The sequence below is a fragment of the Dendrobium catenatum genome, unplaced genomic scaffold (genome assembly GCF_001605985.2).
Source record: "Dendrobium catenatum unplaced genomic scaffold, ASM160598v2 fragScaff_scaffold_716, whole genome shotgun sequence".
NCBI classification, from domain to species: domain Eukaryota; kingdom Viridiplantae; phylum Streptophyta; class Magnoliopsida; order Asparagales; family Orchidaceae; genus Dendrobium; species Dendrobium catenatum.
The window spans coordinates 19,291,199-19,318,438 of NW_021319178.1; the positions used below are offsets into that span (position 1 = coordinate 19,291,199).

At 33.7% G+C, this 27,240-nt stretch overlaps 2 protein-coding genes across 5 annotated transcripts in view; one reads left to right on the forward strand and one right to left on the reverse strand.

The window, feature by feature from the left end:
- Positions 1 to 1,103: 1,103 nt before the first annotated feature.
- Positions 1,104 to 1,822, forward strand: LOC110107049. Its single transcript, XM_020837187.2, has one exon. It carries the CDS (start codon positions 1,146 to 1,148, stop codon positions 1,536 to 1,538), a length of 393 nt encoding a protein of 130 aa, XP_020692846.1. The 5' UTR covers positions 1,104 to 1,145; the 3' UTR covers positions 1,539 to 1,822.
- Positions 1,823 to 5,177: 3,355 nt separating this feature from the next.
- The window catches only part of LOC110107039 (protein virilizer homolog), a 63,135-nt gene continuing 41,072 nt past the window's right edge, over positions 5,178 to 27,240 (reverse strand). For 2 of the 4 annotated variants that reach the window (XM_020837176.2, XM_020837175.2), the window contains exons 24-29: positions 19,157 to 19,473; positions 13,148 to 13,322; positions 11,601 to 13,067; positions 10,709 to 11,506; positions 10,336 to 10,407; positions 5,178 to 5,447 (exon numbers count right to left, since the gene is read on the reverse strand). In XM_020837176.2, the coding sequence (XP_020692835.1) occupies positions 5,427 to 5,447; positions 10,336 to 10,407; positions 10,709 to 11,506; positions 11,601 to 13,067; positions 13,148 to 13,322; positions 19,157 to 19,473 (2,850 nt within the window). In that variant the 3' untranslated portion in view covers positions 5,178 to 5,426. Of the gene's footprint in view, positions 5,448 to 9,919; positions 10,018 to 10,335; positions 10,408 to 10,708; positions 11,507 to 11,600; positions 13,068 to 13,147; positions 13,323 to 19,156; positions 19,474 to 27,240 lie in introns of all 4 variants that reach the window. The other 2 variants (XR_002304312.2, XM_020837177.2) reach the window with 2 other exon arrangements.

Genomic DNA, 27,240 nt, shown 5'->3' on the forward strand with positions numbered 1-27,240 from the left:
ATAATATATATTTAAGTTGATAATCTTACTTATTTATAATATCATTTATTAAAAACAAATAGTTAAAAAAAAATGCAGAAACTGTTAAAATAATGCCAATTTGTTTTTCTTTTTAATTAAAAAAATTTAAAAACAAATAATTAAAAAAAGTTAAATAAATTTAAAAAAAAACTGTAGAAAGTTTTATTTTTTTTTTCGTTTTTTATAAATACTATATGTTTAAGTTTATAATTTTACTTGTTTATAATATCTTTAATAAAAAAAAAGAAAACTTAAAAAGAGAAAAAATAAATAGTTAAATTAAAATTTATTTGTCTCATACTCGATCCACATAACCAGCTAAATGCGTGCTAGATAGGCGACCAGAGTCACATGCTCGATCCATATAATCGGCCAAATGATATTATTATAACAAAAAAAAGTTAACAAAAAATTGAAAAAATAGAAGTAAAAATTCCATCCATTGATTGATATGTGGGGCCACAACCAGAATTTCAAGCCATAAATATTCTACAATTACTACTTATTGAGGTTAAGAAAAGTTGCAGAGATATTCAAGTGAAAGGAAAGGCTCAACCACCTCTCACAATCACTACAGTTGTCCAGACCAAAGAAAATTAGTTGGTTCAGTCACTGGATCTAAATTTGCGTATAGATCACTGCTCTTTTCATGCGCTTTTATTATGCTTTCGATGTATTTTTGTAAAAGGGCAGCTAATACATAATTTTAATTGCATATTATCTGCCCTTTTACTATCCTTTTGATGCGCTTTTATCCTTTTACTGAGTATTTACAAAGCACATCAAAAGGGCAGCAAATACTCAACGAGTAAGATATTTGTTGCGCTTTTGCTACACTTTTGCTTTGTTTTTGCAAATACTCAACAAAAAAAACAACTAATTTGTAATTAAAATTATGTATTAGCTGACCTTTTGTAAAAAATATATCAAAAGCGTAGTAAAGGCACATGAAAAGCGCATGGAATCTGAACACTTAGGTCCGGTGATCGGACCTAATAATTTCCCCCAGACCAATTAAGCAAGAAAAAACCTTCAATTTCCAAAGCCCATCCACAAAGAAATCAAATCAAGCAATCTTAGCTCACAAATATTTTAAATATTCAATTCAGATTTTGTTCTGAATTATGCTATATTATTATTATATTCTTAATATTTTTATGCTGTATTCACTGCATTGGAGAGCTCCTGAAGCTGTCATAAAAATGGCTTCCCCATTGGAGATTGGAGCACAAGGAACCATTGGCTCCCTCATCTCACATGAGGTTGAATACTTCAGGAAAGTAGATCTTGGTGATTGGAAAAGTTCACAGCGCATCAAATCTTCTCCTTCTTCTTCAGAAAGCAACAGCTTCAAACTGAAGAAGGAATCTGATTCCAACAATGCGAAGAAGAAGAAGAAGAAGAAGAAGGAGAAGAAGAAAGTTAAAGAAGGGAAATATTTTCCTTCCATCTGTTCAGCAATTGAAATATCTGAAAATACTTCCAGAAAAGAAAGCAGGATTTTTCTACAGAAGTAGGCGATGTGTTTATGAATTGCGTTTGAAGAATCAGACTTCAGACGTATAAGGAAGTAAGCATTTTTATTTCTTCATTGTTTTTGATGAATTGCAGGCTTCAGGTAGATGAGTTCAGGGAAGAAAAAGTTTATCAATAAGATTTGGAATAATGAATTCAGATCTGACAGGGAAGACCATAGATGCACAACTTCTTTATTTCTTTCATTTAGCGTTTATAAATTTGTATCATTTGAGTTGATCATAAAAAATTTCTTGTGCTCTAGTTAAAGTACCATCATGTAACTAAACTCAGGCTTTGTTTGAGATAGCTTTTTTACTGTTTTTTAAAATAATTTTTTCGTACTAAAAAGCTACTTTAAGAAACTGTAAAAAAACCGTTCTAAACGAAGCCTTTGCTTTAATTAGCTTATTCTTAGCCTCAGCCAGACAGGCCTTCGGATTCATTATGAACAATGGCTAGCAAATGCAAGAGCTCGGTCAATAATGCTTAGCAAAATTTTGAAATGAATTGAGCAAATTTTTTCTCCTCTATTGTATAGTGCATCATCATACATTTCAAGAAGAGGAATTAATAATGGTGATGAGAAGACCAATTCTTTCTCATATTTAAATATTTTGGCAAACTTTCAAAAATTTTCTCAACTAACACTCATATTTAAATTTATAAGCTTAATTCCCTCTTTTTAATTATAATTTGAGTAGCATAATAGTATTTTAACAACAATAAATATTGATATAAAATAATATTTAATTTTCATAAAATCTTTGATGCGAATATTATTGAAAATAAAATATAGATTCACTTTTAACATAACACTATAATTGATAGAGTTTAACAGATCAATCGTATTGTATTGGAATCTGCTTGTTCTCGAAAGCTGAAAGATTTCTTCATTATTGTAGTTGCTGAAGCTTCTGCTCTTGCCAACTCAAGCACTGTAGGCTCCGCCATTAATTTCATTCTCAAAGAAGGGGAAGCACATTAAGCCTCCCTCAAGCTTCCATCATCACCATCATTGCTGCTGCCTTCGCTACTACCTCCATTGTAGTGCCCATCCTTTATTTAATCAAATGAGTCCTATTAAATCTATGAACTAGAGACTATCAAACAGCTCAAAATTAAGTGTAAGATTGACTAAGGCTTCATTTAGGACGACTTTTTTGCTGCTTCTTAAAGCAACTTTCTAGTATAAAAATTAAAGTTTGTCTTAAAAAGTTGCTTTAAGAAGCAGTAAGAAATCATTCCCAAACAAAACTTTAATGACATATAAAAAGAATAGAGTTAACAATGCAAATCAAATGAGTCCTAACAAATCTATGAACAAGAGACTATCAAACAGCTCAAAATGAAGTGTAAGATTGACTAAGGCTTCATTTGGGACTGTTTTTTTGCTGCTTCTTAAAGCAGCTTTTTAGTATAAAAATCAAAATTTTTATCTTAAAAAGCTGCTTTAAGAAGCAATAAGAAATCCTTCCCAAACAAAGCTTTAATGACATATAAAAAAAATAGAGTTAACAATGCATTTTTTTTACCTCTAGAAAGGGAAATAATAAGATGCAGGTCATGAGTGTAATCAATCAAGGGATGCTCAATTGAATCCATTAATATGATGGGAGCCATTGTTATGTGAGGAGAGGATGAGGAGAATATAATTGTAAAATTTAAGGTAAGTAAATGAGCCTTTGTTGGAAAAAGAATAAGGGGGAGAAATCGTGAGGAGAGAAGAGAGAAATATTATAGTCTCATATAAGATTGCATCAATGAAAATATATAATAATCGTGTAAGTGAATCATCACACTGATGACCTTGTATCATAATACCCAAGAAAGTTATATTGAGTAATAAGGAGAGAAGCGAGGTGCATTAACGAAGGAAGGACAACACAAAAACTATAAAATTTATCCAATTATGTGGAGAAAGGAGAAAAGTTTATGATGACTTCTCATCTTGATGTTCAATTCTTTGTAGTCCATACAAGTTCAAGTCCTTTGTTGATTGTTCATTTTTTCCCCTGTCATTGTCCACACCTAGGTCCCAAGTTCATCTAAAATTTCGGCAACCTCCCAACATCTCTGCCTTTTAGGATAAATCTGAGAGCATGGGCCATCCCACCACACTGCGAAGAACGTGTATAATAGGTGTAAGACGACATCGCAACCATGAATCTTCAACCCCCAACACACTACAAAGAGTGCACATGGATCTTCAAGGTACCTGTTTGAGAACAGTCTTTCACCTTAAATTTGTCCGCGCGACCCTACAAAAAGAGTGTGTACAAAACCTACACACATCGCCGTAAACATAACACCGAGCTCCCTCCCCACCATATTATGAAGAGTAGGGGTGACAATTCGGGTCAACGGGTCAGGTTCGGGTCGAACCCGAAACTGACACGGCGCTGTTTGGGCCAACCCGAACCCGACTCGATTCGGGTACAGGTCAACCCGATCCGACACGAATGACACGAAGTTGACCTAAAATTGCTAGTTTTCGAGTCAAAAATTGGGTCAATCTTCGATTTTAGGGTAAAAAATGGGTCAATCTCGGGTTTTCGAGTCAAATAGGAATTCTTGTGTCAATTTCGGATCATTTTCGAGTTACTGGGTCAAACCGAACCGACCCAATTTTTAAAACGGGTTGATTTGTTGAACCAGAACCCAACCTATTTTAAGTCCAGGTTGACCTTAACCCGAATTTTTTTGGGTCAAGTTCGGGTTGTGTTTTAGCTCGTATAAAAAATTGACACCCCTAATGAAGTGCGTATATAATGTCTATAGTGGATTCCCCGGTGCACTCCGAGCGCCAAAAGTGGGATTTGGGTTTAGACCTTCACGAGGAAATGCTAAAGGCAATGTCGGTGTGATTACAGCAAAAATGCACAAGATATAAGAATTTAAAATTTTTTCTATTCTCTCTCATTTTCTAATAGAGAGAGAGAGAGAGAGTGAGAGAGAGAGAACTATTACATGTTTTGCTGACTTGTAAGAAAACCTACACATAATTTAATGCAATAATGAAATAAATAAACCAAAACAAACCTAAGCAAAATATTCAATAATGAGGATATCTACCAAAATCTTCTTCCATAAATAGAAGGTTACTAATCAACTACAAAATATCCCAAACAGTGTCAAACAAGCGAATTCACCATATCATATGTGGATTCAACCCCTCTCAAATCTTTACACTAGCAAAAACTCCATGCATGACATAGCTCATTTGCTTTAGTTGTAAAAAAGCTAGATTTCCACATTACCACAAAGAAACACCGAAAAAAAAGCCTGTATCATTCAGATTTCACAGCCTGAAGATCTCACTGGTTGCCAGCCTGATAAATAAGAGCACTTTATTTGGCTATATTTTAAACCATAAAATTCAAGTCCACAAGAAATAACTCAAAATGGAGAAATTATAATGTGCAGATGCCAAACACGGTTCACCGTCCGGAGACAAATCAAAATGAGCCATGTCAGTAGTACCGAGCGTGCATTCTGGTTGGTCTCGGGACAGCGTTCGGCGTCCGCACAGAATAATTTGCCCTCAGAATGGCAACAAAACACTAAAAAAAAATTCATATGCAGAACAGAGCACTAAAATCACCATCAAACAATAAATAGCATATAAAAGGAAAGAAACATAGACCTGAAGAATCCTACTACCGATATTCATTAATAATTCTACAATTTACATATTTACATGGATAAATAATAACACAGCAACCCCAGAAGTGCGCAAAAAACCTGAGGCAGCTCCTGCTACAGCTATTGACTGCTTCTAAGTAAATGAAGATGTTACAGGAAATACTACAAAAAACGATTAGCTCTTGATATGCTTGTAACATTTACATCTGCTGAAGAGCAATCATGTTTTCCATTAAAATTTATTGCTACAACTGACCCAAGCGCTCCTGCCAAATACATAAATAACATAATAGAATGTCAACATATATGGCTGTTGAAAATGCATGGCAGAGAAAGAAAACGCAAAATAATTAAACACAATATAACTCATCAATGCTATATCCGTCGTGCGTTAAAATTGCACGTCATTTTCATGGGAACGCTCGCTGAGATGGAAAAATAAAACAAGTTTGGTGGGATGAAAGTTGGCAGTAGAGGTCAACAAGTTTATTTGATAGCCAAATCTAGTTGGGTAAAAAGCTTGATTCAGGCAAGGTTTTGCCATGTCAAAGGATGAGTATAGATTGATAATTCAGTCAAAAAGTGCAAATGATAGAGCATATGTTATAAAAAGCATATTATGCAGAAGATTTGAATCTTTAAATGCAAACATGATATGCAATGGAGTTGGGTTAGACTGGCTTGATGGTTTAATTAAAAACTATACTTACCAATAAGTAAATTGAATTTCATTTGGGAAGGCTTTTTTGTTGCTTCTTAAATCAGCTTTTTAGTATAAAAATTTTAATTTTTGTACTAAAAAATTACTTTAAGAAGCAATAAAAAAGCCATCCCAAACGAAGCCTGAATTTACAGTTGGGAAATAAAAAAGCGAAGTCCAATAAAAACACTTAAACATAATGCCTACCCAAGCAGGTCGGGTTCAGCTTACTCTGGAAACCCAGTTAAGAAGTGAATCAAGCCAAAATTGGATAGCTATTATGCATTATAACAATTAATATAAATATTGGACATAAATAAAAAATATTTGATGTTTGGGAGGGAAGAAAGGGAGAGGCAACCTAAAAAGTAGAAGTCTTTTGAATTTCCTTTATATGTTTTGGTGGCAAGTCCACATTTTTTCCTTGACATATATTATTATTAAGCAGCATTCATCTCCAACTGCCATCTTCACCATTCTGACAACCGCTTTCCAAAGGCCTCGTGAACACCCAGGAAATGTAGCTAGAAAGCCCAATTCTATGAAGTTGTGTGATGTGGATGCAGAGGCGGAGCAAGAAATTTTGTTCGGGGGGGGGTTTAATAATTAATATTAAATAATAAATAGTTAGTTTATGATAAAAGTTTTAATAAAATCATATTTAAATAGTTAAATATTTTACATAAAAATTAATCAAATAGCCCTGCAACTCTAGGTCAAAATCTCTTTTCATCATTCTTTCCACATTGGAAAGTCATTCCTCCCTCTCCCACATGGATGCCTTAGGGTCTAAGGGTTTATTAATTCGAATATAAGATGAGATGCTAAAAAAACGCTTAAAATATCAAAATTCACATTTTTCAACTTTAATTTAAGCAAAGAACAATATATTTAAGGAAAAAAGGGATAAATATATTTTGATGCAAGATCAAAAAAATGTTCAACACAAACAAAAATTAAAAGCTGCAAAATCCAAATTTTCACAAGAAATCCAACAAAGAATATAAAATTTGAGATTGACTGAAATTCATACAATTAAAAAAATCTTAATGTATCAAATGTGGCAGTCTCAAAAACAAACAAACCAATCATTTTACAATTTAGAAGGAAAAACAAGAAAAAAAAGGAATTGTAAGATCGTATCGCTATAAGATCTATAATTTACTAAACCATACGCTAAATTTTACATTTCTAAGAGTCAATTCTCTATTTAAACAAAGGCTGATCCATGGTTCGTCTTTTATATGTGGTTTTTACAGGCTGTAAAGATTTTCCAAATTTGCAACAATGCGGCAGTGCTTGATTGTCAATACTTTGTCATTTAGAGAATGGACTGCAATCTTTAGTTGATGGAAGTGACTTTTAATTATTTGAGTAATTATAAACAAACAACAACAACAACAACAATAAGCCTTTGTCCCACTACGTGGGGTCGGCTACATGAATCCTTTTTCGCCATTGTGTCCTGTTAAAAGTCAAATTCTCATTTAAATCTAACAAAGAAAGATCATTTCTAACATTTTCTAACCAAGCCTTTTTAGGTCGACGTCTACCTTTCTTAACATAAGTCAAATCTAATACCTCAACTTTCCTAATAGGTTCAACGAAAAACCTCTGTTTAATGTGACCAAACCATCTAAGGCTCTCTCTAATCTTATCTTCCACTAGAGCTACTCCAACCATTTCACGTATATGCTCATTTCGTATCCGATTTCTAAGGGTAAAAACCACTCATCCACCAGAGAATCCTCATGTTTGCAACACTTAACTTAGTATTATGCTTCTTTTTTAAAGGCCAACATTCGACACCATAAAGCACTGCAGGTCTCACAACCATTTTATAGAATTTTCACTTAAGTTTGAGGGGAACTTTTCTATCGCGCAACAAGCCCGATGCAATCCTCCACTTTAACCATCCAACTTGAATTCTGTTGATAATATCCCATCTATTTCACCATCACTTTGAACAATAAATCCAAGATATCTAAAACGTGTACTCTTATTAACAACAAATTAAAATCTCAAAATGATCCTTAGAATTTTTGTGGGCAATCTTAGACGATTGAATGTGTCTAATTTATCCCTTAACTCTTCAAACTTTATCCAAACTAATCTCACCGTTAGAATATGGGTAAATAGATGGATAGTTCCCACGGAGATAGAATTATAGGGAATAGCTATCTTTTGTGTTTTTCTATAGCTTCTCAAATTTTTTTCTTACCATAATCACTAAATTTCATTTCTAACTCAACTTTGCTACTGAATGAGAAGAGCTAGAGAACGGAGACTGGAGGTGTGCATAAAGAATAAATAATGGAGATCATGATGACTAGCAGACGAAGAATGAAGATGGTGATAAGCAGTGCAATGAAAATAGGATCACTGAGAAAGGTTATTGTGACTAGAAGAAGCCGAGGCTTGTAAGAGGAAAAAAATAAACTTCTCAGGTCCTTCTCCATCTTAGTTGCTTGAGGATTAATGTTCATTCGTCATACTCCACATAAATCATCCTTCTCGAATTAGCACCCAGTCATGCTACACATTAAGCTTCTATTAGACCTCACTAGTGCAGATACTTGTCAATCTCAAATAGTTGGAGGACAGCCTCACTTAAACAAAGGGTTAGATTTAATAACAATAAAAATAAAAATTTGAACACCTTATTAAATAGTATAAAGTTGTTCAACAGATTTGATCTCCCAGCAACATCTCCTGATACAAGAAATTTAACCGTGAAACTAATTTGGGCCAATTTAGAAGGATTAAGAGATTAAATTGAGAACATTTATTAGTTTCGAACAAAAATGCCCCTAAAATAAAAGTTTAAAGACCAATTTAGACTTTTCTCATAAAAGGTGGTTTGAGGCATGTAAACAATTGTTGGTTGCTTAAAAAATTTCTACTTAGATGTGCAACTCCTTTTTCTTTGAAGAATCAATTCCTTAAATCAAGTGAAATAATTAAAGAATTATGATAAATAATATCTCTTTGTACATGAGTGCTTTCTTTTCAAGTGAATTATTTTCCTTTTGTTTCAATTCACCTTTTCTTCTTTTTTATTTTTAGTTTCAAAGTAGGATTATCTTCAATCATATTTACTAAAATTTAATTCATACTGAGATTTCTATCGTGCTTTCAATGTCATCAACATAGTCATTATTTTTTTGAGTTAATAGCTTCCATCCTATAAATTTGGTATGTTTGTTGCATGATTGTTTTACATCTAATGTTAAATTTAGATTAGAAAACCTATACCCTAAGAAATCCTAAATCAAAATCACTACTAATTGTAAAAACAATAAAATAAAGCAGGTATAAGCTTTGCAGCATTGGAACTAATTGAAAAGCTCCACGAAAAGGTAGAGGTTAAGCATTATGAACGTGGTGTCCAGTAGAATTGCAACAAGCCAGATTCTGACATGCTGCTTCTTTCCAAACAATCTAACCCAAATTATAAAAGCCAGTTAGACATGCAGCTACTCATCTAGCGTTATAAACCAAGCTGTTAGATTAGGTGTTGTAGAAATTAATGTAACCACCGAAGTTAGTGAAATTCTACAATCCAGCACATTAATAATCTACTCAAGCTATATTGGTGACACAAGGCGGGAACAATTCATCAAATTGACAAGCTAAAGTTATAACCTGTTTGCAAAAGATCCGCAACTTCATTTTTTTTTTATAGACTAACTAGAAGATTCAAATGAGAATTGATCTTAACAGGACAATGGAGGAAAATGATTTATGTAGCCATCCCCACGTAGTGGATAAAGGCTTGATGCGTTGTTATTGTATGGTTCAACCAGGAGATTCAACATGCGGACAAGATATAGAAGTTCATAAATAAAACTGCATGGATTTCAACCAGTGGCATATGTGTGCATTCAGTTACAATGAAAAAATTAGCTTCTCTCAATTCCTAGCTGCAAATAAAAGACAAAAAAATACCAAACCAAACATAAACTAGATCATCCATTAATCCAACAATTTAGAGTGAAAAGAGCAGTTTGCTTCACAAAGCCCTTTCTTCTTCCAAACCTTAAATAAGCCAGTGACCTCAACTACTTTGTCTTCCATTTCCTTCACTTCAAACCTTCTTCATCATTCAAGTCCAGTCAGTTGAGCATTAATGCACCCTAATTGCAAAAAAGTCAATTTCTGGTAGTACATCTAATGAGGTTAAAAAATTAGGCCCCTCTCCTAAAATAAATGAAGAACATATACAGTACAGAATAATACAAAGGCCGAGTCAAAAATAAAAATAAAATAAAATAAACATTAAAATAATACTTCCACATTCATTATAACAAACTTTGAAGCCTAATTGCCAAGCGAAATATTATTTATTAAGAAAATAAAGATAATATAATTTGCACTTTAAAAATGAAATTAGAGTAAGTCTTGAAAAGCACTAAAGTTATACTAGATGGCAAGTCTCAATCCATATTTCAAACCTGAAGCATCTGCATTAATTTTGGATGCTGCTCCAGCAGTTGGCAGAGTTTATCTCGATCACTCAACAATGACTGCCAAACAAAAGACAAAAAAAATATTTATCAGTAAGATTTATCCCAATTATTAGGGTAATTGGGTTAAGATTACATTATCGACAATCAATTAATCACGCAAGGGAATATCAGTTCATGCATTTGAAATTAAAATGTTTCTGACACCAATTTGGGCTCACACCCAACACCACGTTGAGATCAAAATGCATTAGATGTTGAGAAATACATGCACATTGAGCTCCAGGCTTTGGATGTGAACTCAGAGTAAACGTGAAAGCATTTATCTTCGGATATCATAGAAGGGAATTAAAATTCCTACCTGAATGGCTTCTGGAGAAGAAAAGTATTGCTGTAATGTCATCCCTGAATCCTTTTGCTGCTGAGCTATATTTTCAGACTCTTGAATTGAATTTCTCATCTGTGCTGCAAGGGGAATTTGAACAGGATGTGGCATGTGTTCTTGCTGAGGTGATGGATAAAAAATTTGTAATTGAGGGAGCTGCTGTTGAATATGGACGGGCTGCATTTGAACTTGAATAGTCCCTTGAGGAAGAGACATCACTTGATCGAACTGTGGCTGTGGAACCTGAATAGGAAGCCCAAGGTTCTGAGAAGGATGAGGCGCACGTGGCTGAGGTGGCGGCGGCAGTGGTGGTTGCACTGGAATAGACTGGAGGGAAAGTGGAGGATTCGGCACACCAGGCTGGGAGATGCTAGTAGGGTTCTGACCATGTGGCTGAGGAGGTGAACCAAAAAATGTTCCAGCAGCAGCTGGTCTATTGTTCAGCATTGCTGGTGCCAATGGAGGTAGTGAATAAGAAAGGCCAGCGCCTGAAGCAGAGAAGATTCCTAAATCAGTAATAGGAGTAGAAAGTTGAGGAACCTGGCCTGCATTTGTGGATTGCAAATATAATGAAGTTTGGGAGCTAAAATTGGACGTTGATTGAGCTAGTGGTGTGGAGAACGGAGGTGGTGTAGGAGGAAGTGGCGGTGTTGGCCGTGCAGAAGTATTGCTTCTGCTAGGTGAGTCCGAATTCCAAGAAAGTTTGTTATCAGCAAGAGGTTGAGCAGTTAGTGACACTAAAGAGCTCACTGATGATGCATTCTCTGACTGGCCCTGTGTGATTCAAAAGGAATTCAGCTGTAAATAAAAGAAGCAAAGGGAATGCATAAAGGACAGAATGTAACATAAAAGGATCTATTACTCTTACATGAAGATTTGTTGAACCATTGGCATTAAAAGTTTGCACTGGATATCCTGAAATAAAGGGCGGCTGCATTTCTCTTACATTAGGAATATAATGGGATGAAAGGCCTTGCACAAGTTCAATACCTGGGGTTGGCATGGTAGAGACAGTTGGATGAGGCATAGGGGGGAGGGGTGGTTGATTGATAGGGAGCTTGTGTTCATAATATCCAAAAGATCCAGAAGGCAAAGAGCCCAGAGTAGCTTTTTGTGAGCTATCCCTCTGAAGAAAGGTAGGTCCACGCAATGGCTGAAAGGTTGTTGTAGAGCTGGAATTTAACAAACTTGATGGGCCAGAAGTGGCTGCATTTGGGAGAATATCAAATCCTCTAGAACCCATGGGCTGCGATACATTCTTTGATTCATCAGAATTCTGTGAAAAGGACCTTGTGTCTGCAGTAGTCAATGCAACAGTTCTATCTGAAGAAACACGCATATCTGGAGCTACTGGTATTTCAGTTGGCATAGTTCTCTTCAAGCTAGTTTCTGAGCGTGACTCAATGTCTTCAAGCTGAGTGCCATCATTTACGTCACCGTCAGTCTCCTCAACGACAGAACCAGGAGAACTTTCCCCAACTAGAGGGGTAGACTGCAGATTTTCATCAAGTTGAGGAAACGGTAGTCTATCTTCGGATCCTGAATCCTCATCAAACACTATATCAATACCTTGAAGGTCATCATCAAAATCAGCCTTTAACTGCTGTGACTTGTCCAGTTTACTATTATCATTTTGATTCTCATGTGTTGTTTGCCTGACTAGTGTTGTCTCCCCAACAGTGACAAATACTGGACTTTGACGCTCCCTCTGCCTCGCTATAAACTCATCTACATGAATAGATGGAGGTCTCCCACTTGACCCACCACGCTGTGAAGAACCCACATGAGAACTACTATTTAAGCCATCAATATTTCTCTCTCTAGCAACATAATCATCCACATGCATGGAGGGTGGTCTACTTGTATTGGGCTTGCGTTGTCGAAATGTATCCCTTCGACTAGGGGCAGATGGATTGGCAGGGGTGGTAACCGCTCGCAAAAATGCATTTGAGCCAGGAGCCTCTGGTGCTAAACTGTCACGAGAGCGTTTAGCAGACATTTCAGTTGAAACTATTTTTCTCTTTCCAGTAGAACTTGGTATACGCTCTGATGAAGAATCGGGACATTCCCACATGAATTTTTCTGAAAGGCATCCTAGGGCAAATAATTCATTCTCTCCTTCCTTGTTCCAATTGAAATTCCAAATATGAGAAAATGCAGCTTCATCATCATTAGCAATCATGTCTGACAATGAAATCAATAAGGTTTTGATGTTACAGGGTGAGTTTCCATCACTTGATGAATGGGAACCTTCACATGAAATATCCTCCGGTTTAACTGGTGAAACGAAGGGAATCTCCAACAGAAGCAGCATGGACTTCACTAATTTCCTAACCTGTAGGAATAGGAAGACTTTGTTCGGATACACAGTTTCAGGAACTATATTAAACACTTGAGAAGTATTTACTTAAATACCTTGTGCAAATCCAAATTCATAGCTGAAAATGTAAAGTTTTCCTTGCTAATTTTCTGCTCAAACAAAATTACCAACTTAAGTACATCTTGTGACTTTTCATCAGTCGACATTGCAGCATCAGGCAAAGTATCAGGGAGGCCAAAGAGACACCTCACCATTGAAACACCCGCAAAACTATCAAAACAAATAGAATACTCATGAATTAAAAAAAAAAAAAAAGAGAGAATGCAACATATTAGTTGCAAAAAACAAAATACAGCAAGCTAAATTTTAAATAATTAGTTAACACTGGAGACAACCATCCGTGCCAACTGTGAATTGTGCAGACAAAAAAAATCTACACGAACTCCCTATTAAAGTCTAAAATTTCACATTTGAGGTGCCATGACTTTTCTCCAAGTATGAAGGAAGCCCGAGAAAGTTGGAAGAGTAATAGCACATCATTTTTAGGTTCAATTTGCTAAGTGCTCCTCAAATGTCAACAACATTCTGTTAAACTGAAAATAATATATCTTATGTCATCTTTTCATCAGGTAAAGAAGAAAAGAATAGTACAAACATCGATTTACTCTACACCTAAAAAAGGGGGATCTCTTCAGGAGCTTTTAGTTCCATTATTCATCTCAACAAAGTACCAAGAATTACAGAATTAAATTATGTTACACCATTCTTTTGTAAGAAAATCTTGAAAATGTTTCAGTGATGATAAATACAAAAAGGAACATGCATTAATATATCATCTTAGGTAGAACGAAGGTGCCACCTAATTTGGTTGATAAAGGCCTTACAAGTTGCTGCCAAGGTCTTGGGTTCAATTGTCACTACAACATAATAATCTTCCACTTGGAGGAATTAAATACAAAATCTTCTCAGGAAGTCCATACAAGTATATTTCAATCAATACACAAAAGTAACTCCAATATGACATTTCATGCAGGTTTGATAGTAGAAAGATAATATTAAGATACTTTTAAATTCAACCCTGTACTAGTATCCATAGGAAAATGAGCCAATCCACACCTTTTTGTCTAATTGAGAAGTAACATCTAATTCAAGTACAACTCTAGCTCTAGCTGTCTTGAAAGACGAGAAATAGTACTATCCACTTGCAAATGTTTTTACTAAATACAAAACCCAAAAAATACAAAGTGGTATGATTGAATTAATGCAAACGAAGGATGGATGCTATCAATAATAGAGTGATAGGTAGTTCTACAAAAGAGTCAAAATGATCATTTAAGCATAAGCATCAGGAAACCACTAATAGTAAGACTTTCAAGAGAAAATAAGCACCTAAATGCAATTTAGCTATAAATTTGCGAATATTCTTCAAGTTGGGGCATGTAATACCCAAATTTACAAAAAAGTTAAAATGAAAATGTATTCTAAAAATTATACTCTATTTTCATACATACCAAAAAGCATCAAAACTATCTTTATAAATTTTAAAATTTTTTTGATCATTTTAATATATAAGTATATATAAATAATCAGACATAATAGTATTTATAAATTAATTTAATTATTAAATAATTTCCTAAAATTATTTTAATTTTGTTTTAGCAAATTAATCTTCTGTATCAAAAATAAAATTTTATCTAAAATCTCATGACATGCAAGGGCTAATTGTCAAATGGAGAGTTAGAATGGCATAATGGATAATTTAATAACACAAATAATTATAAATATTTAAATAATTTAAGCTAACTTACCAAATTAAATATTTATTTATTTCATACTTATCTATTCCTTGTCAGCAGGTGGAGGTGAAAATAAATAAGGGGGCTTGGTTAGGCTCATCAGTATACGAAAGAGAGAAGAAGGAAGAGGGGGCTCTCCATAGTAAAACGAAGAAGGGAAAAAATAGGGTGAAAATAGGGAAAAAAAGAAGGGAAGAATAAAAGGAGAAGGGGAAGGGGAAAAAAAAACAAAAAAGAAGAGAAGAAGAAGAAGAAGAAGAGGATAACAAAAAGAAAGAAAAAGGGGAAGAGGAGAATATAAAATTTTCTGTAAGAATCTATTTTAATATTTTCATCCACAAATTGAATTTAGATTCAGGTTTATAGGATTGAAGGTTTGAATGAGGGGGAATCATATCGGGGTAAAACTATCATTTAGGGCTAATTAACTCAACTTCAATTTGACAATTCAAGAATTTATATTAAATTGAGAAGAATTATTTTTATTATTTGCTTACGATAGAACAAGACATAGAGGCAATAAAAATAAGAAAATCAATCATGAGGAAAGAAAAGGAAATCAATAATTTAGGTGAGATCTTCAATTTCTAAAATAAGGGATGAATTGTTCATAAATCTAATATTTGTACTTTTTTATAATTATCTTGGTTAGTTATTTATACATTTATAGAATTTCTTCACATTGAGCATGCTAAAAAAACCAAATATTATCAAAATATTCAATGCATATTACATGACTGTTGATTGAAATGATTTCAAATTAATTCTCATCATTTCAATAATAAGACTGTCTAATTTCATACAAGGCTTAAATGAGTATTTAAACATTGGCTTTTACATGTATCATGTTTTACCATTGTTGCATATCATTATAAGTTGTTTTGTAAATGTATATATCAATAATAAAGAATTCTAAAGGTTTTAAATAATGAAGTTAAAATTTCAAGAAATCCTATGAAAGGCCATGTTATGTGAAATAAGCAGGCAAACTATTTGACCTGCTGAAGAAAATACATTATTTGACAAGATGAGCGTCATTGCAAAAATAAATAAATTTCTGGCTTGATACTGAAAAGTTGGAATGGACTAACCTATAAAGTTTCTGAAGTTAATGTATATTTTATGAAATTTTCTACATTTTATGAATTATTATATACATTTAAGAAAATGATACTGCTGATGCATGCTAAATGTGGCAATTGCATGTAAGGAAAGCTGCCTATCAACACTATAATTAAAATGGGTTGGCCGATAAAACATAATACTCTGTACAGGAGGGTGGACCAACGAGCTTTCCTTTAAATATGGTTTGTGGTGTTATCCCGGATAATAGTCCATAACCGATTGACCAAATTATGCCGATGAGCAGAGGGCGACGACTATTTATAGAGTATTGAAAATCACATGTAATAATAATAATGATGATTAATGATAAAAAGATTTAATAATAAGTTTGATAGATGATGAATGAAAGGATGCAAAACACCACATTAAAGATGAATGCCCTGTCTTGCTGAGTCATATATTGATGCATGCAAATATTGATAGTATGTTAAAGCATGCCATTGATGTGTGCGCACTAAAAGCATATGATATGAATATATGTGTTGATTAGATGGATAAGACTAACAAATGCTAATTGACATGTGATAGATGAGAGAGATGACATATGATAGATAAGATAGACTGACTATTGCTGACTAGTAATTGATAACAATGATTGTAACTGATTGAATGGCATTAGGAACATGAATGATAAGTAGCTAGACTGATATGACAATGTACGCCACTAATACGATATAATACAATACAAGATATGTAACTGATGATAAATGACTATTTATCTGATATGATATGATTGTTTATATTGTGCATTGATTTTAACAATAGATATTGGTACTTTCTTGGCTTTTATGCTAATTATATAACTTTTATATACTTTCAAGTAATGATAAGAAAGCTTGAGGATGATTTGATGTACTGGCATTTAGTAGTCTTCCTCTTTTGTAATCATGTTCATTGGGTTGAGCTAGTTCATTGTGTACCATGACTATTATGTATATGTTATTTTGGGCTTGTAACAAATTATAAATATTGATGAATATAAATGTATTTATACTTTTTGATGTTTCTATGAAATTCAAAAGCTTTGGTTGAATGAGTAAAAGATAGATACATGCAATTCTCCAAATTAGATTTTGGGGCAGTAATCTTATTTCTAGATCGGAGTAATGCTTCTTTCCTTGTAAACCTATGCATTAATTTGAGATCTTTATGACTTTTACTTTTTTATAAAAATAAGATGATTCATTGCTAGAAGGCCTTAATTATAAATTATAATGATTTATCTTTTTTGATTAAAATAATCTTTAAAATGTCGATGAATGAAGTGCATGCTTTTATATTGTCACTCTTAAAAAATCATTTGAGACGCATGCCTCGAGGTGCACATTGAATTGAGACAGACGAGGAGTGCCTTGAGGCTTGAGCCTCACTAGCACCACATAGACTTACACCTTTTTTAATGACATGAATGCCTCGAGGTATTTTAAGGAAACACCTCATTTGGCTTAAATTTATAAATCTTTTTATAATTTATGTTATGTTTAACACAAAAAATGAAAGATTGAATTACAAAGGAAAATAATTGGTGATGATGAAATGAATTATTTGGTTATTAATGATATACTATCCGATCATGAATGGATAACACACAAACATAGCAAAAATTTTAAAATTGAAGATGAAAGAATGGCTTTTATGTCGATAGAAGATGTATTTGCCAAAGGTGAATGATACCTTCCCACCTCAAATAAGAGTATCCACGAGCCATGTCTCCTTGTACTGATGGAGGATGTATCGGAAAGTGGTGATTTTCATTTAACAAAAAAACTTCTTATATTTAAAATATATTTCATTTCTTTTTTTTTTTATTTTTATTTAAAATATATCCAACCAAACAACCTCGTGGTGAAAAAGATTAGATATGAGGTTGTTTCGATCTTACTCATGTTCCTACATTCAAACTATGTTTGCTTTAAAATGCTAGAACGAAAAGTATATTCGTAGATACTTTCTTTACGCTAGATTGAAATTACATTGAATGTTGACGTGTGAAGCTGCCTGAGGTTCTTAAGGGCGGCTACACATGGTCTATAGCCAATCAGGATGTCAGTAAGCTGAAGCAAAATCCAATATAGTTAGTTTTCACTTCTAAGAGATTCATTCAAATAAAAATAAGGGAACCAGAGAGACCACAACTCTAGCATAAGGGAATCTCTATCTTCGAACTTGCCCAAATGAACTGCCTTAAGACTAGGAATCAACACCACTACAAAAACAAAATTTACTGAGTCTCTATTTATGAAATAAAACCTATAAGTTAAGGCCTCGAGAATAGAGCACGTGAAGTTCATTGTTGACGGAAAGAAAAGAAATCCCAAATTAAAAGCATTGGCCTAAAAAGAAAAAAGAACCAAAGAATCAAGCCTTGGCCAGCATCTGGTTTGCTTTATGAATCCTCCCCAATTCAAACTTATTGAGCGAAATGAGGCTTTTAATACTATTTTAGGCAAGTCTTTTTTGCAAAACTTACAGCAATGTCATATATTTGGTATATGCCTACATAATACGTTTACATTAATTATAGTTATTTGCCTAATTGATGCATCTTTGACCTTGTGATGCACATGCCTAAGCCACCTAAATCAATTTTCCATAAAGTTATACTTTATAAGTGTTATTATCATCAATCCTTGAGTTTTATAATTTTTCAATCTATCATTACTAATTTTACGACAAATTCATTTTAATATTCTCAGTCTTTTACACTCACTAGGCTATCAAGGACTTATTTTTACCCAACATTTAGATTCCTGTAGTATATCCGATTTGATTTTGGCACTGTAGAGTCTAACCTAAACTCACAAATAATCTCTTATCAATTGGTGCTCTATGAGTTCTAAGTTGTTTTCTCCATTTTTAGTCCCCTAGGTTATACTCCATTTTCTGTTTCTGTATGAGGTCATCTATGCTTGAATCTGTGACTCCTAAGTGATAAACATCAATCATATACACCCTCCAGCTCTGTGATAAAATGGGACCACTTTTGAAGTGAGAAGTTAGCAAACAGAGAAACTCTTCAATTGAAAACAAAGCAAGTCAAGGCAAAGAGATCAGGAGACTTGGATGATATTGTTCATAGTACTAATAATCAAAATTCATTAAAAAAGTATTTCCTACATAGAAGTTACAGAATCGAGGTAAATGTAAAAAAAAGAGATCAAAATTACTTAAGAATCAACTCACTACTGGGTTTCCATGCAAAGGTATAAAGCGCATGATGACAATGCATAAGCAGTTTCAATAGCTAAGTTTAAGGCATCATCCTCAGCATCCAAGCAACTCAATAACTTCTTCCAGCAGTGTAAAAAAGGAGGGAACCTCCAATCAGCTTTATCATAAGCGCAATCTTCAGCATCCTTTTCATCCTCCTTACGGTCATCATTCAATGAGGCTTGGAACTGGCAGAATATGGATTCAAGTGCTCTTCTACCCACTTCTGATGAAATGAACTCCTTCAAGACAGCCATGCATCCTAACAATTCCCTTCCAACAGGAAGAACCTACCAAAGGAAAGAGCAATATGTCAAAAATGCATAATAATTAAATTGAAGACTAAGCTTGAGACATAATCTTGGAAAGTGCTCAGCCTGCTAAATTGAGTTTATAGGGGAAATGGATAGGAAAAACTAACAACATTTACAAAGATTCAATATTTACCTTTAATCGTATCATACCCCAATATGATTGTGAAAATCATGGGAATAGAATCATTCTAGAACGTTAATCAAGAGGCCACCTTTTTTCTTATACTAATACTCGCAAAGATCATATGTTATAAACTCTAATTATGAAAATCTATAAATCTCCATTAAATTACACATGGATAAAAGAATCTCCACCTGCATGTATAACGCTCTTTTTAAAAGCATTTGACCTTACTTTTTCCTCACCATTTTACCAATAATCACGTAAACGTCCTTGTTGTAACATTAACACGTCAAAGCAAACTCAAAAGGAGGTCAGGAGAAAAAATAACTCTTTGATTGGTCTCTACATGAGAAAATTTCCTTGAGAATTTCCATGAACTAGGACAAGTTGGGGGGTTTGCGTTAGTATGGTGGAAGTTTTAATTAAAAAATCATTACCTATTTACCATATGAAATGCATCTACCACACTTCGAAGTTCCTGAGGTTTGACAAAGACTTTAAGACAGTTCATCAAAACAGAAAACACAAGCAATTAATCAACAATTTTGAGGCAGAATTTCTGTTAACAACTTAAAATTTTCAAGGTACAACAACAACAACATCAAGCCTTTATCCCACCATGTGGGGTCGGCTACATGAATCCATTTTTCTCCATTGTGCCCTGTTAAAAGTTAAATTCTCATTTAAATCTAATAAAAAAGCCATTTCCAATATTTCTATACAAGTCTTTTTTAGGTCTACATCTACCTTTCTTAACATAAGTCAAATCTAATACATCTACTTTCCTAACCGAGTCATCGGAAGGCCGCCCATTTATGCGACCAAACCATCTAAGGCGACACTCTAATCTTATCTTCCACTAGAGCTACTCCAACCTTTTCATGTATAAGCTCAATTCGTATCCTGTCTCTAAGAGTAAAGCCACTCATCCACCTAATCATCCTCACTCTGCAACACTTAATATTGTGCTTCTCTTTAATGGTCAACATTCTACACCATAAAGTATTGCATGTCTAACTACCATCTTATAGAATTTTCCCTTAAGTTGGACTTTTCTATCACACAACAAGCCCAATGCATTCCTCCACTTCAACAACACAACTTGAATTCTAGTAATAATATTCTCATCTATTTCACCATCACTCTTAACAATAGACCTAAGATATCTAAAACGTGTACTCTTATTAATGACTTGATCACCCAAAGTCACAATCCCCCAACAAGAACTATTATTACTAAAATTACACTTCATATAATACACAAAATGTTCAAAATAAATGCAAGTGTAAAATTTCTTTTTTCGATTATGTTAACATATAAAAGTATATGAAAAATATTCATTTAGTTAGTAAATAACTGTTCATATTTTTAAAATCAGTTAATTAATTTAAGTTGATTAACTATTTAATTAATACCATATGGTAGCAGTAGTTTCATTTCATTATTTATTGTTACTGTAGCATAGCAGCAAATCTCACTAAATAGACATGCAAGGGTGATGCGGACATCGGCATGAAGATCTGGCGCATCTATCACAGGAGGCGTCGTAAATCGACGGCTCTAATTTAAAGTGTTATTTAAAATTTATTTTATAAATTTTAGCTATTATTTTATGTTTTTTCCTGTTTTACCCCTAGGATAGTTTATTTGAGTGTTATGGCCCAAGGGGCATTTTTGTTTTTTTTATTTTTTTTTATTTTCTCATGTTATGGCCTATATATAGGGCCTTAAGCTATTGTAATAGGATGGTTAATTTGATATGAAAATTTTATGTTTTCCACACTTGTGTTCTTCTTGAGAGAGGACGAGAGTGAGATTTCTATGAGAGGAATCGGAGTTTTCACCAGCCGCAGGATGGGTCCGGACTCGTGATTTGAGTTCCCTTGGAGAGGGAAATCGTATCTCCCACCAACCTTGGAGACGGCCGGGTTCGTGGTTTTCTTTTGCATCTTTCGTTTTATCTTCTATCTTTTCGTTTTGTTCCATCTTCCTCCTCCCCATCTTCATTTGGCCACCGGATTCACCTCACCCGAAGATCCACCACAAAACACCGGCCATGGCTCCCTAGCCACCGGCCTCATCCTTTCCCCTCTCTCCTTGGATTTCCTAATTAGGAGTGCATTATATTAGGAATTAATTTGAAATTCAAATTGATCAAAATTTGAAATTCAAATTTCTTTCCTAATTTATCATGCTATCTTTGGAAAGTTACTAAATCCATTCAATTGAAATTTCGAACATTCAAAGCCACAACTTTAATTAAGCCAATTACGTGAGCTTCTTCACGTAACCACTTAGGAATTTAATTTCCCCCCTTGGGAATAAGGAAATAATTCATTTGAGAATTTTGTTGACCGAATTTTCCCAGCCTTAAGTCACTTTCCAATTTCGGTAGAGAAGAATTAGGATTTAATTCTCTAATTCTTCTCTTCCTTCCCGTAACAGCTCTTTAGGAATTTTTCCAAAAAAATTCTGAGATTTAATTCTCTAATTTAAAATCCAGAATTCATTGCTTCTCTCAATTAGGCCCCTCCTACGAATGATTCAATCTTCCTACCCGTTCTACATCAAAGGGACTGATTAGAGAGTGCATTAATCAACGGTTGAAAAAAACCTGGGACAGGTGAGTGGAATTTGGTAGTGGAGCCTTAATAATATTATAATAATTAGCTTACCTTAAGCTTTAAGCCAAACTATTACAGCATTCTTACCCATTCATTCTCCCCACCCACTGTTGAGTTCGAGTGGATAGGCGAGAGCAGAGAAGTCGGGTGAAGAAAGGGGCTGCGGCTGCTGGGAAAATTCAGCTGCTGGATGGGCTGAATAGGGAAGCCAATATGCAGAAATCAGAAATCTGAAGTAAGAAGATTCAGGTAAAGAATATTGTAGTTGCTGAAATTCCAAAACAACCAACGAATTGAATGGGAGGAGAAGCTGGAAGGAACTGCTAGCGGTGGGAGAGTGGGGAGCCGAAGGTGGTGGGTGTAAGCTGTGGTTTGAAGTGCTGATTTGCACAGGTGATGAAAAATATCTATATATCAATGTTAGGAATTTGTGTAGAATTCCAAAATTTGAAAGAAACATTGGTTGTATTCTCAGATTTTATGTTTCTAATATGGTATTTTGTGGAATAGTGTGTGTAGAAATCTGGATTGTGGAAAATCAGTAGGGAGAAGAGTTAAAGAAAGCTGATGGGTGAACCAAAAGCAGTTAAAACTGTTGATGTATGAGCTGAATTTAGTATTTTGGAATTTAGAAGGATTGTTGACATTAATTCAGTTATTGTTGTTGAATTCAGAAGAGAAAGAAGGTTGGAATAGGAAAAAAGGCAAGGGAAGGCAGCAGAGAAGGAAATTTTAGAAGAAAGAAAAGATCACGTGAATGAGGAACTTAATTGAGGTACAATGGTATATTGGTAAGATGTTCATATTGCTTATTTCTTTATTTATTAGCATGTGCAAATAAATAAATGCATGTTGAAGGTGGTGTACAAAAGGAGAAGAAAACAGGAAGAACGAATTCTCAATGAGGTGAGATACCCAAACAATGCATAGAAAGTAGAAATTTTAAAAGTTGTACATTCATGTTTATTATTTTATGATATCATTTATTTCAGTTAATTCCAGTTTTGTTAATTATATGAGCCCTGTATGATTGTGAGGAATGAATAATGATAGAAGTGAAATAAGTCATATATGAAAAATAGACCCGCACAAGTAAAGATAAAAGACCTGACAAGGTAAGCGTACACTCTCAATTATAAAAGTTGGGAATTTGAATCCAATCTTGAATGAAAGAGCAATTTCAATTTTAAAAGTTAGGAATATGGGACCCAATCTTGAATTGAAAAGCTAGGATAGTGCAAAAGTTTATAGCAATCATATGACTTGTTTAAAGGTGTTGAACAACTGGCAAGATGAAAAGTACTGCTATGCATTTCTTGTGATCAGTATGCTATTTTCAATGTGTTCTAACCATGTTTATTAGTAGTAAATAATATTATGAGTTTCTTAATTATTAACAACATTATTATTATTTTCTTATATAATATTTGTGTATTTCATTGAGCCGTAGCTCATTGGCAGTTATTGTACTGCAGGAAAGGAGAATGATCTCGTAGGGCATTAAGAGGGGGTGACTATCTTTCTTTTGGTGTACATACTTTTTGGGTGTGTATACAGGTTGAAGTGTAAGCTGTAAAAAGACTATTCACGACAAGAAAATAAAATATTACCAACGGATTTGAAAGTTTACAGGCAGATTTCCGGCGTAAAATTTTTCATCAGAAAAACAAGCGTCGAAAAAATTTTTCTGACTGCAAAAATCAGTCGGAAAATTTTTCCAGCTAAAAAATTTGCTGGAAAAATGCTGCCAGAATAATAAAAAAAACACTCGATGGCTGCCCCGCTCGGCTGGAGCTGGATGCCCGCTTTACCCTCCTACCCTGCTGGAGCACTAATTGACCACCAGCCCCGCCGCCCGCCTGGCTAGATCTAGCCGACCGCACTGCTGCCCCCACTGCCCGCCTGCATGCTCGAGACACGCTGTACATGGCGGGGTTTGAACCCCGCCCCTCCCCTTTTGCGCGCGCCAGTCCGACCATCACGTTGTTCCCACAAAATTGTTTTAAAAGATAATTTTTTTTTATGTTATAACTGACAGAACATAACAATTAATACTTATTAATTATTTTAATTAATAATCAAATAAGTTATTAAAGTAAATAAATTAAATTATGTTATTAAAATAATAATTAATTAAAATAAATCATTAAATTAATAATTAATTAAAATAAACTATAAAATTATTAATTAATTAAATTATGAATAAATTATTTTTTTAAAAATTGTTAAAATCTGTCGAAAAATCCGGCGAAAAATTCTACTTGAAAATTTGTCAGAAATATTTCGAAGTAATGCGTCAGAAATTCGCCAGAAAATCCTACGCCAAAAATCCGTTCGTAATGGACAATTATCCTGCAGTGTTTGGGTATGTAAGTAAATTTTAAAGGTTTATGAAAACTCTGTTTCATTTAAGAGGTGTATTTTATTTGAAGTATATTATATATGCTTCCTATCATGAATATCTTGATGTGTTATGATTACTTGTGTTAGGATAGTTTAAATAGACTACTTTTTACTTATCATAAGAATGAGGGTAAGTAAGAAAGGTCTGTTTAGATTCTCCTTCTCTGTTATACTCTAATTTGACTGTAAGTGGGGTTAATATGGGGTGTGACACTAGTCTGTCAACAAGAAGAATATCATCTACAAAAATCATACACTCAGGTACAACCTCTTGTAAATGTCTAGTGAGAGCATCCATGACTAAAGCAAAAAGATATGAGCTTAAGGTTGATGCTTGATGTAATCCAACTAAAAAAAGAAAATACTTGGTCAAATCACCTTGTGTCTGAACACAAGTAATAACTCCTGCATATATATCCTTAATGACTTAAACATAAGCATTATTAACCCCTTTCTTTTCTAGAACTGTCCATAACACTTCTCTTAGAACTTTCTCATATGCTTTCTCTAAATCAATAAATATCATATGTAGATCCTCCCTATTCTCTTTATACTTCTCCATCAAACCTCTCAATAAATGTATTAACTTCCAAAGTAGACCTACGAAACATGAATCCAAATTGATTTTGAGAAACATTAGTATCATGCCACAACCTATGCTCCATAACTCTCTCCCATAGTTTTGAAGTATGACACATTAACTTAATTCCTTTAATATTCGCACAATATTGCGCATCACATTTATTCTTAAAAATAGGAATCAACACACTCCACTCATTTCACATCTTTTTAGTCTTCAATATAATATTAAAAAGTTTAGTAAAACAATAAATTCTTTCATCTCCTAAGCATTTTTACACCTCTATTAGAATATCATGAGATCCAACAGCTTTTCCACAATTTTCCAAGAGTGTTTGCTATTTATTGGGGGATTGAGACCAAATCTTTTGCGTTGAGGCAAGTTAAAAGATCTTTGAGGGTATAGGCAACCAAGCAATCTTTACCCAAAATATTTTGGGAGGTCAACATCCTCCAACATTAAGTACTCCACAAAGATAACGACAATCTCCCACCTCATAGCTAAATCCCCAACCTAACACCAAAGAAAATTTCCTTGAAATATAAGGATAATTTGATCACAACATAAAAATGTTATTGGTGCAAACCTATCATCATTACTTTTACATTTATGAAGGATGCTTTGATCCCAATTAGGATTAATAGAATAAATGCAGGTTAGAATAAGGCTCCTTAGAATTAAAACAAGAATATTTAGTAATCAGATGAAAAAAGAGTTATAAAATAAGGCTAACTTTAAGGTTAACATAGAAAACATCGATATTATTTATGATGCGATGCGTATGGCTCCAATGCCATGGTATCTATAAATAATCATTTACTTGCTAGAAAAGAACAATTGAAAAAATGACCGAACAAACAATAAAAAAGATAAATATTTGAAGAATTATATGATACAAAATCTTCAAGAACACTCTAAAATATTTTAAAACATGGATATCATTTATGTTAGAGTTATTCTATCTACCACAAAATCCTTTGGAGAAAAACTAATTAACATGCACAAACATGGACATGGCGATACAGATACGATACGACACGAGACATGTCAATTATTGAAAATATAGGACACGAACACGGGTTAGACAAATTATTATAACTTTTATATTTTAAAAATAGTATATAAAAAGTTTAATAAGGATAATATTAAAAATACTTTATAAATAATAAATCATTTAACTAGAATTTATGCTTAAATATTAGAATGTCGAGAGTCAAGCATCAATGACGTGTATTGGGGCATCGATGACGTGTATTAGGCATCGAGATAGGAGACAACAATACTGTCGAGAGCCAAGCATCGATGTTATGCAGTAACTATTGGACATCGATGTCAAGAGGTCGTCTGTTGTCAATGTTGAGAGAGCGTTGGTCGTAGATGTTAAGACTGCGTCGGACAAAAATGAGTTGTCAAGTTGTGGGTGTAAAAATTGCTAGTGTTGAACATCAATGTCAAGACTGCGTCGAATTTTGATGTTGAGATGATTTTGAAATGCCAAAATTGTAATGATGTCATATGTCAATGTTGAGATGCATCAAACATTGGTGTGAAACTAAAGTCAGGACCCGCCAAAGAGAAATGAAAATGAGTATATTCAATGAATGAGGTGTTGAGTGCGAGTGATTGGTTTGTTGTGGATAGAAAAAAAGAAAATTTATTTTTTATATTTTAAATATATAAAAAGTTTGAATACAAGAAATTATTATTATTTTTTAAATTTCATAAAATATTTAAGACGTTGTGTCCATATTTTTTTTAATTGAATACATTTTCGGTGTGTCCGATGCATGTCAGGCGTGTTGGATGTGTGTCATGTCAGACACTGTAAGCCTCTTTGAGGAGAAGTGTCGGTGCATCATAGCAAATAGGTTATTCTTACCAGAGAATAAAAAAGAATTAGTTTACTAATTGCCTCAAGATTTAGGAATTAAACGATTCAAAGAAAATGTATAAAAGAACTTCAACAAGAGAAAGAAAGATTTTTCTTTGATAAAAAGCAAATATCAAGATAT